The sequence below is a fragment of the Chelon labrosus genome (genome assembly GCF_963514085.1).
Source record: "Chelon labrosus genome assembly, chromosome: 7".
Lineage (NCBI taxonomy): Eukaryota > Metazoa > Chordata > Actinopteri > Mugiliformes > Mugilidae > Chelon > Chelon labrosus.
The window spans coordinates 20729868-20740612 of record NC_140343.1 but is presented as its reverse complement, the minus strand read 5'-3'; the positions used below and the strand labels follow the sequence as shown (position 1 = coordinate 20740612).

At 41.5% G+C, this 10745-nt stretch overlaps 2 protein-coding genes across 2 annotated transcripts; both read left to right on the top strand.

Annotated features, from left to right (window-relative positions):
• On the top strand, positions 1-5112 carry tmem45a (transmembrane protein 45a). The gene is made up of 6 exons (XM_084548184.1): positions 1-627; positions 2307-2514; positions 2723-2935; positions 3880-4064; positions 4150-4292; positions 4453-5112. Exons 2-6 carry the CDS (start codon positions 2319-2321, stop codon positions 4547-4549), a joined length of 834 nt encoding a protein of 277 aa, XP_084404310.1. The 5' UTR covers positions 1-627; positions 2307-2318; the 3' UTR covers positions 4550-5112.
• Positions 5113-6021: 909 nt separating this feature from the next.
• sft2d2a (SFT2 domain containing 2a) lies at positions 6022-9579 on the top strand. Its single transcript, XM_084548067.1, has 8 exons — positions 6022-6280; positions 6368-6457; positions 6694-6779; positions 7292-7373; positions 8682-8717; positions 8826-8884; positions 8976-9005; positions 9113-9579. The coding sequence occupies exons 1-8, from the start codon at positions 6215-6217 to the stop codon at positions 9150-9152; spliced, it is 489 nt and encodes a 162-aa protein (XP_084404193.1). The 5' UTR covers positions 6022-6214; the 3' UTR covers positions 9153-9579.
• Positions 9580-10745: the final 1166 nt, after the last annotated feature.

Here is a 10745-nt window from a genome sequence, read left to right as displayed (position 1 = left end):
ATGTTGTGTCCACTTGCTGTTTGCCTCTTAAACCATGAAAACCCTAAAGTTTGGCCATGTCAGACTTTGTGGACAGTTTGGAGTGAGTTAAACGAGTAAACCGAAGGACAGAACCAAAGCTGAGGGCCCGGAGATAAGAAAGTCTTCCCACATCGGTGTACGTGCTGGAGGTCTTGTTCCGGGCACGGCCTGCCTGGGACAACGGAAAGTAGCGGTTTCCTGAGAGCAGGGAGGGACCGAGATGAGCGCGAGCAGGAGGAGTGAAAGTGCACACGTGGACACACGAGACTGACGCGAGCTCCAGCCAATCACAGCACGAGCTGATGACGCCAGCCCACAACGGTGTGTCCAATGAGAGGGCTTATTTATGAGTAAAAGCCAAAAGTGTTTGGAGTTGGAAAAATCAGGGAGAAAAAAAGAGGTTGTGAAACGGATCTGGTCTGGTAGCTGCTGGGAACCAGACCCGGAGGAGATATTTGATGTTTACTTCGTGTCTCGCTGAGGATCGGAGGAGAAGTCTCTCTTCCTTAGGAAGTGGAAGAATGCTTGATGAGATGAAGATGCTTTAATTTTTCTGTCTGAAAATACTTCCAGCAACTTTTCATCTCCAGAGACAAGCAAACTTAGGTAAGACTTTTTTTTTTTTTTTTTTACTTTTTACACAGAAAGAAATCAAGTCTACCGTGTCCTGTACAGTAGCTCCAACCAGGCCTGTAAAAACAAAACACTCTTATTGCTTTTATACCACCTAAAAATAAACACAGTGAATGTACCACGAACTTTTTACGTTGGATTCAACTTCTTCAGGTTTATCTCTACACGCAATAATAATAGACAGTAGGCCTTGCTGGCACAATTATACCATTAAAAAACACTTAATGACTTATATTGTATGTGTGCGTCTGTTTAAGTTGTCCCTGAGTATAAAAAAAAAAAGTAAGCTGAAAGCCCAGTTTTATCAAAAACAGGAAACTTAAAAGAAAATATATCCTGAACATTTCTGTTCCCCTTTTATTCCACAAGGGCCTTGGACTGAAAACTAGAGTCCAATTGCAGACTGATATTCATGATGTAACCAACAAATTAAATAACACTTTTAACATAAACTCTTAAATGGCCGGGTAGCTAAATCTGTTGTAATTCTTAATCTGAAGCATTTCTAAGTTGGATGTAAGTTAATAAAGGCGCACAGTATTTGAGTGAGTACGTTCTCTGTGACTGCACTGAGTGTATTAATGATTTATGATGTGACATGAAGTTGAAGTTTGGGAAATGTAGTAGCTGGTAACAAGACAAAACAGATGTTTGTTGTTGATTTCGACGAGTCCTCCAGCCACTGGAGTGATATAAGGGAGGCAGTGATTACCATGGCGACTGTTGTGTTTTCCTCAGTCTGGAGAGGTTGCACAGGCAAAGGGCCGTCTCACACAGATGAGGCTCCTTTTGTTACTGGGCAGAAAATTGTCATCTCCATCACAAAGGAGAGTACAACCATGAACCTTATTCTTATTCTCTGCTCACTTCTGATGCCGCCCCTGCTTTGCAAAGCATTCACCGTTGCTTTAAGCGACTGAGGTCAAACAAGTTTATGAAGCTTCTCTGAATTCTTTGAAGCCGTTTTTAAACCTCGAATCGAAACTGTGATAAAAGCCTGTTTTATTTAGGTCATTGTTCGTTTTCCCCGAGAGAACACACATGTAAATGTAGACAGACGACACTGTGGTCTTCCCCCGCAGACAGCCGCCCACATGAACTGGGTGCATGTCACATAAACGGTGGCTTATCATTACCACGGAGCACCTGCAAACCCTGTCGGATGATGCTGTAAACCTTTGAATAGCCCGGTCAGAGGTATAATAACCAAATGTGCTCTTTGTATGGTGCACATAAAGAATTAGCTTTGCATTTTTTAAAGGTGCAAACCTTGTGACACAGTTTTAACAGTTTCCTCTCAGGTCGGCTGAAGGGCAGGGCGGTCACCAACACAAACACACACACACACCAATTATGTCTGATTATGCTGTTTAAATTACAGCCACTCCTCCACTTCTCCCCTCTCATTTCTCACCCCTCCACTTTTGCCAGCCATGCTAAAAATATATCTCAGTATTATATATATTTGCCATATTGTAAATTAGTTGAAATTATCTTTTTATACACCTAACGCCTGCATTTAAAATGAATGGTTTTCTGATGTAAAGGAAATTGTCTGTCATAGTGCAAAAACAAGTTGATTTTAGATCAATGAGATAGCAGATAAAATCTCTTTACACTTATGAACCTGTATGTCTCCTCCTATGATACAGGTGTTGTGAATCATGGGCAGCTTTAAGGGGCACGCTCTCCCTGGGAGCTTCTTCCTCTTAGCTGGGCTTTGGTGGACAGGAAAGTACTCGCTTTGGCATGCCACCCGCAGGAACAAGAACATAGGTTCCACTCGGCTGTCCAGCAGAGCCTCACAGCGACGCCTGGAGATCATTGAGAACTCTGTCGTACTCTTCTTCTCATTATTTGGTAAGCGGGTCTCAATATCCTTTAATGATTTTTTGAAAAGCTCCTTGATCTGTCTATATGCTTTTTGACTTGGCTAGCCTTCTTCTGTATAAATTAAGCACACAGCAATGCAGATTAAAAGTTAATGGTATTACATTCTGAATGAGTAAAACATAACAGCCACTGCCACAGTTTAATTAAGGAGTGTTTCCTCTGCTGTACTCTCCAGGGATGCTGGCAGAGCAGTTTTTAGCAGGTGGACCGAGGCTTCACTTGTACGACGTTGTAGAGAAACACTGGGAGGATCTGATGAACTGGCAACATGCCACCATGTACCTGTTCTTTGGTCTGGCTGGGACTGTGTCTCTGATCGTCCACACCACAGAGGCAGCACCACTGGCCTTGGACAGGTTAATGCTGGCTATAGCCTTCTTCAATGAGGGTAAGAGGAATGAGATTTTTGGTGGTTCACTTGCTCTGGTTCACTTACATGACATTTATCCTGCTATCCTGCTCATCACCACAAGATGTCTAGATTTTATCTGTAAGAAGCTAATATAGCTATTAGTTGGCAGCCGAATAGGCAGCCGTGGCCTACTGGTTAGCGCTTTGGGCTTGTGACCGGAGGGTTGCCGGTTCGAACCCCCGACCGGTAGAAAGCGGCTGAAGTGCCCTTGAGCAAGGCACCTAACCCCTCACTGCTCCCCGAGCGCCGCTGTAGCATGGCAGCTCACTGCTCCGGGTTAGTGTGTGCTTCACCTCACTGTGTGCTTTGTGTTCACTAATTCACGGACGGATGAGACCAAATTCCTTGTATACACAAGTATACTTGGCCAATAGACACTTAATCTAATCTAATCTTGTTGCTAGCGAATTCAACTGTTAATTCTTTTGTGTAGTTATTTGTCCATCACTTTTAGATAATGTTAACTATTTGTAAACTATATTACTTTTATTTCCCCGTGACCCTTCACAGGACAAGCGGTTACAGAAGATGAATGAATTACTTTTATTGATCTATTTCAACTATGCAGCAATTATTAACCATTTGAATAATATATTAAGTACTTGGAGTTTTCAGTGTCTAAGTGATTAAATGCCTGCTCATTTGTATTTCTTACCAATTGATTTCCTTAAACCCAGAAGCTGCCAGTGTAATATAGCCTGGTTCAAAACTGCTGATTCAGACTGTAGACATGCAGTTTACTCCATTGCCAATTTGTTTCAGCAGATTAACTCAAATAGGTGCAGATGAACTGCATGTGAAAGTGTGGTTTCAGATGAAACACAAAAATGCAGTGACATTCCTAACAAAGTTAGCTGGGTGACAAGATATTTTGCTCCAAACTTTTCATCTGCTGATTTTTACTTGTTTTTGTTTTTCAGGATTTCTTTTCCTCTACCACCTGCATGGCAGGAGTATGCTGGATGTCCATGTGCATCAGCTCCTTCTCTACGCTGTCTTCGGCCAGGCTCTGATTGCCTTCTTAGAGGTCTTCCACCGAGGCAACATCATTCTGGAGCTGCTCCGCTGCACCCTCACTGTCCTTCAGGGAACCTGGTTCTGGGAGGTAAATCTGAATGCGAGTCTGTGTGAGCAGAGGTTTACAGTTATACATATACTAACCTCTGTGCTTTCCTTCTCTCTTGCCTCAGATTGGCTTTGTGCTGTACCCACCCCATGGCCCTGAGTGGGACTTAAATGATCACAACAATATGATGTTTATCACCATGTGTTACTCGTGGCACCTCGCCTTCGCCATGCTTGCTGTGAGCGCGCTCTATTGCACCGTCAGCTGGTAAGAACCTGCTAAACTCCAAACATCCTATAAGCTGCTGCTTGTTTACTTGTTCTGGAAGCCTGACGGACTTCATCCACACTGTGAATAACAACTCGAGGACCTCTTATACAACAGTTTACGTTAAATGTGACTGGAGTTTGTTGTGCTTTCTCTGTAGTGTGGTTCGCTCCAGGTTGAAGAGGACTCCTCCAATGGAAATGGGACTTCTGAAGCCCAGAGAGAGAGATCCAGAGTCAGAGGATGAGATTTTATGAAGAGGACGTCAACATTGTGACTCATGAATATCACAGTTAAATCAGGGATATGACGCTCGCAGTTCCAGCAGGAGTACGAGTAGAAACAAGGCACACAGACGGAAAAGGGATATGGACATATTTCCTGGATGCTTTACCCAAGAAACATATCTCTACCTCTGCCTCATTTAATCAGCTGTAAACCTCGTCTAGCCTGACTTGTTCATTGCTATTTATTTAACAGTGACATAATGCTTTTCGTATTCTCCGACATATCTTTGCACAAACAATATAACTAAATATGAACTTATATAAGAGGAAGCTTTTTATGAATTGCATGCTTTTATTTGACTCACCAAACTTTCTTTTATTTTGCGTTGAGACTTTGGTGTTCAGCAGTGCCATCGTGTGGTTGAAAACTATCAACATCTTCAGTATAACATACTGTATTGTTACTTGAAAGCTGGTATTTACATGTTTTATATGGCTTTTTTGTTTTAAAATGTTAGTATATGGAGTCACACATGTGCGTCAAAACCAAATGCCAAGCGTTGAGAATATTATTAAAGTTGTGTAAGTATTTATTATCGCTATTGTGGTTCATTCTTGCAGTGTACAGTATGGTATAACACAGTTTATTAACAATGTGATAGACTCATTCATAACCACTTGTCCTGTGAAGGGTTGCGGGGGGGCTGGCACTCACCTGGCCAGATGGAGCCTATCCCGGCTGTCATCAGGCGAGAGGCAGGGTACGCCCTGGACACGTTGCCAGTCTATCGCAGGGCTAACACAGAGGGACAGACAATCATTCACACTCACACCTAAGGCAAATTTAGAATCACCAATTAACCTGACGAGCATGTCTTTGGACAGCGGGAGGAAGTTGGAGTACTCGGAGATAACCCACGCAGACACAGGAAGAACATGCAAACTCTACACAGAAAGGCCCCAGTCGGCCCATGGATTCGAACCCGGAACCTTCTTGCTGTGAGGCATCAGAGCTAATCCACCTTCCTGTCCTATATGGAGAATTCATTCAAAGATCTTCTATGTTGAAGAAGGCTAATCACTCTGCTTAAAAAAGGTGGTCCTGTCACTATGTGACAAGGTTTGAACGCTGAACACTGAAGGTAAATTAATCAGGGTATAATAAAATGTCAGATGATGCTGTAAACATGCTGTGAATAATAATAATAATACATTTGAAGTATTACTCCTATCAAACAATTGCAGATAGTTTTTCTTTTGATTTACAATCAACCAGTGAGAACAGTTTAATATATGATTTTCCAAGCGAGCATGGTGTATGATTAATTTAAAATAAGTGAATATCTTAAGTAAATTGAAACAATCACCATTTCTTAATATTACTTTCTCTTCTCTTTCTATTATTATTATTATTATTATTGCGAACGAGTATGTTCGGTGGTCAAGCTTTTTGTGCAGTTAAAGGACTTTTTTTTTCAGATCAGAGTGAGACCTCTTTGCTGTCGCTGCGCTCAGGTGTGATTAACTTGAAGTCACTCACCTGGCCAGGTAAGTCACTGACAACTCCTCCGGCTCGCTGCCTAAAGCCATGTGACGTTATTGTCCTTTCACACAGATTTGAGGAAACCCTGAAAAGTTCCTCTCGGTCCAGGAAATAGACAGATTTCTTAAGCAGCCCGTTGAGGATCTTCGGCAATGGATAAATTGAAGTCGGTTTTAAGCGGAGAGGAGGCGCCCAAAGATGACAAAACCATCTTGCAGGTAAAACTAACTAACGCTTTCACTAACTAAAGTTTGGTCACAACTGGGTCGTGAATCTGCCATTCATTCAAAACTCTGGCGATGCAGACTGTGAATGAAGCCTCGACTTTTAGCTGGACCACACGTTTGAAGGGATTCGTCGCCTGTTTCGTGGTGGGAGCCGTATGCACAGTGTTGGTAAGGATCTAATTTTGTTCAGCAATTTCTTTAAGTATGTTCTGCTGCCCTTCATAACAAGGAAGAGAGCAGGGAGAGCCGATGCTGCCCTTCTGGTTCTTCTGGATCTGAGGAATGCTGAAGATGTGATCCTCATTCATTTGGCAGCATTGACTAGTCCCGCCTTAAGGTGCCAGCTGAGATAAAACATGTGTCATCACAAGGCCAAGAATCACTTGTGTTCGTGTGTCTTGCAGGGAGTGTGTGTGCTCTTCATCCCCAAGATTGGCCTCACTCTCTTCATTGTGTTTTACACGTTTGGAAACTTGTGTGCTCTGTGCAGGTTAGTGTCGAAAGTCAGATCAGAGCAGCTGATAGACAATATATGGTGGCTTTATTTGGTGGAATATTTGAACTGATCAGGCATAACATTATGACCACCGACAGGAGAAGTAAATAACATTGACCGTCTTGTGACCGTCTTCATTGTTCTGCTGGGAAACTTTTGGACCTGGCATTCATGTGGATGTTACTTAGACATGTACCACCCCAGACCAGACCAGACCAGACCAGGCCCCCCCACCCCATAGCAATGACACTCCTTGATGGCAGCAGCCATCCCCAACAGGATGCAGCCTGACACAGATACACACACACAAAAACGGTTTAGAAACAACTTAAAAAAAAACATGAAAAACAGCACAAGAGACCTACACAATTTTAGGAAGGAGGTCATAATGTTATGCCTGATCAGTGTATAGCTAGTATTTACTAGTATGACATTCATGTGAGCAGCATGTATATCAAATCCTGACTTTAAAAAACATTTCATGAATATGTTTTTACATATATCAGCACTATGTTTCTGATGGGCCCACTGAAGCAACTGAAAAAGATGTGCGACAAAACAAGAGCGCTGGCCACCACAATTATGATTGTAAGTGCACAAAATTTATATTTTTATCCTTACTTAATCTAAGTTTGTAGACTCTTCATAGGATATTTATAAGGAAAATGTTTAAATTTAGGTTGACCAAGATTGATTGACACAGGCTGTGTCCTCAGACACAGTCTCACAAACTGAAAGAAAGTGACACAAAAGTATTTGTGAACTGTGTTCTGTGTTAAGTCCTCGTAATGTGTTACAGTTAAAAAAACAAACAAAAGAAAAACAAAGATGGCTGTGTTGCCTTTGTCACAGCTTCATATATAGTACATACCAGCAAAATCTAATTGCTAACCTGTTGTAAAATGATTGAGTGACGTATAAAGGCATGTTTTATATGGACGCACGATGAAAAAGAGAAGTGTGTTCCAGTACCACTTCTCATTTATATATTGCTGCATTCAATTTACCCTCTACCTTGACAAGCCACCCAGGGCTTGCTGCCCAGAAGCATCTCCACCACCATGCTTCACAGTGGGGGAGGTGTGTTTCTGGTGTGGTGCGGTGGTGTCATAGTGTTTAGTCTAATGTCCAAAAAGCTCCACTCTAGGACCTTCTTCTACTTGACCTAGGAGTCTCTCAAAGAGACTTTCTAGTCAAGATTTAATTTGTCTTTCCCCCCTTTACTTTTCTTGCACAGTTCCTCAGTGTTCAGTAATGTTCCTACCATTTCTTAGTGATGGATTTAGCTGAACTCCAGGGTATGTTTAGTGACTGTTCTTTTGTCTTCATGGTGTAAGTGTAGGCAAGAATACACTATAATTAACCAATGAGCTGACCTTCACAGTCTTCATACTATGGCCACTTGAGACCCATTCGCTGCACTCAGGTGATCTCAGTTTCCCTAACCGACTCTGAAACTTCCATTGGACTAAGTCAGTCACTTTTATAGGGGGCAAATACTTATGCAAGCATTTATTTTGCATGACATATTTTTGATTAACTGAAATGAAGAAAGGTGTTTTCACTTTAAACGTAGAGACACGGAAAAGAAAATTATATTGACCATGATTCAGTTTATTAAAGCAATAAAAGGTAAAACATCAAAATGGATGAATACATTTTATAGGCTTTATTTGATATGGATAGACACTTTTTGCAAATTAATCTGAGAAAATGTAGGAACCACTCAAGTTACTGTATCTTGAAATCTACAGCACGCATGTCAAGTTGTGAGAGGGATCATAATTCATCTCCAGATTTTTAAATACAGCTTATTTAACATCTGATAGATCAAGCATTTTGTCCGTTTTAAAAAGTCCATGTTGTTGATTACATGCCTTCCATTCCTTGCTCCAGACTTGCCTTGTGTTGACTCTCTGTGCAGCCTTCTGGGTGAGTGAACGCCACAGAAAAAGTTAACTGATCACTTCTAACTTTATTCCCGCATTAGGATCCAGTTTGTTGAAGGTACTTACTTCACTTCTTTTGTTTTTCTTACAGTGGAAGAACTTTGGACTTGCCTTGTTGTTTTGCATTTTGCAAGTCTTGTCATTTTCCTGGTAAGTCACGATTCCTTTTCCTCACCTACCAATTGTTTTCAGTCTGATTAACCGCTGTTAATTTGTGACATCAAATGTGTTTTGTTTGCAGGTACAGCCTGTCATACATCCCGTTTGTGAGGTTTGTCATTGTTGCACTATTTATTGAAATGATCTGTACAAATGTTCAGTGTCCAAGTGCCATAAAAAGCTTTTCTGATTGTATGCTATATGTGGTTTACTTTCTAGGGAGGCAATCCTGAAGATGGTGTCTATCTGCATAAAATGAGTCCCGTGTTTTATGGTGAAGGTCAACTCTGGATGAAGTAGTTTTAAGGAAAGGGACAGGTCTCTTTATAGAAGGTGCTGAAAGAGTCTTCTTGTAGTTCTGCTTTAGGGAGTCTGTGACTCTTCCTGCCGCACAGCTCTCCTCTGTTCATAGGTGAAAAAGACTTTTTAATCATTGTATTTCTTGTTTGTGCTTTATTATTTGATCGTCATCTATTGACCACTCCTATTTAAGACTGTTTATTGATTGTGAGCTTTGTTTGTAAAATTTGTAAATATCTGCAATAAATGAATAATTCTAATCTTTAAATTCACACAGGGCAGTCTTATTTCCATTAATGAGAGAATGAATGTAAATGCCTCAGCATGCACAACATGCTTAAAAGAATATATATTCGTCCTGATTGTTTTTTCCTGTTTTGCTGCAAAGATAATAAATGATTCTAAAAGAGATTCTTACATCAATCCATTATTTAAATATTTTTGAGAAACACAAATAATTTGGGCTTAATTCACCAACACACTGGACAATGTATGGCTTATCAGAATCTGTCTATCCTTATCGGAAACTATCTTTAATATGTGTAAAAAAAAGATCACTTCTCTAAGTGCTAAGTAGAGATACAGGAGAATATGTCCTGTAAGTTGAAACACCCGATTGCCGTGCAGTCAGAGAAGCCTTTGTTTTATTGAATAAATTAGTAGCAGTAAAATCTACCTGATCATAGTTACTTTCCACCAGATGTAAACATATCTTTTACACAAAAGTAAACAAATATATTGTTCTAAAAAAGCTCAGGGCAAATTCAACTCTATCATTGCAATGCTGAGGTAAAAGTGTGCTCTGTCTTTGACCACTGGAGATCAGAGGAAGAGGATAAAAGTAAAGTAAAATGGGACAGTTGTGGCTGCAGATGTTTAATAAGGCTTAGAGGCATTGCTGGCTGATGTAGGCTGAAGGTGGAGACTGTGGCTGCGGACGGCGGATGCTGTGGATGATGGCAGAGGCTGGAAGGAGCAGGTGGACACTGGAGGTGATAAAGGCGCAAGAGGCACTGAGGCTGTTAAAGCTGCTGGCAACAGGTGGACATTGCAGACTGGTCTTGAAGATTGTTTTTTTGAATATGTAGAATGCACGTTGAAAATGATGGCGGAGGCTGGTAGGAGTAGGTGGATGTTAGCTGCAGGTGGAGGCCGTGGGTGTAGGCTGGTGCTGCAGCTGGTCATAGATAGCATGTTTGAGCAGATGCTGATGGCTTGAGGTACGAGTTGAGGCAGGCGGACTTGGACTTGGAGGTGTCATTGATCATTTGAAGGCCAGAAGCTGGAGCTCTTTGGATGAACAAGGAAGATGAGACTTGCTGGCTGGAGGTAGGTGAAAACTGCAGGATGACAATGACTGTCCTTGTGCGTGGTTTTCTGAAGCAGTGGAGGCTGCAGGTGGAGGACTGTGCTGGAGATGATTTGTGAAGGCTGAAGATGGATGCTGCTGGCTGTCAGAGGCTGTATTATCGAATCTGGAGTGATTCCCCCATTGTGGGACGAATAAAGGTTTTTCTTATTGTTATTTCTGTTGTTGACGTTGCAGTTTTTA

Bases quoted from the DNA above. Each gene is read 5' to 3' on its own strand.
- tmem45a (XM_084548184.1), top strand. From the start codon at position 2,319: ATGGGCAGCTTTAAGGGGCACGCTCTCCCTGGGAGCTTCTTCCTCTTA. The intron at 2,936-3,879 runs GTAAGAGGAATG...TTTGTTTTTCAG, and splicing joins TATAGCCTTCTTCAATGAGG to GATTTCTTTTCCTCTACCAC. The intron at 4,065-4,149 runs GTAAATCTGAAT...CTCTTGCCTCAG, and splicing joins AGGGAACCTGGTTCTGGGAG to ATTGGCTTTGTGCTGTACCC.
- sft2d2a (XM_084548067.1), top strand. From the start codon at position 6,215: ATGGATAAATTGAAGTCGGTTTTAAGCGGAGAGGAGGCGCCCAAAGAT. The intron at 6,458-6,693 runs GTAAGGATCTAA...TGTGTCTTGCAG, and splicing joins GAGCCGTATGCACAGTGTTG to GGAGTGTGTGTGCTCTTCAT. The intron at 6,780-7,291 runs GTTAGTGTCGAA...TACATATATCAG, and splicing joins AACTTGTGTGCTCTGTGCAG to CACTATGTTTCTGATGGGCC.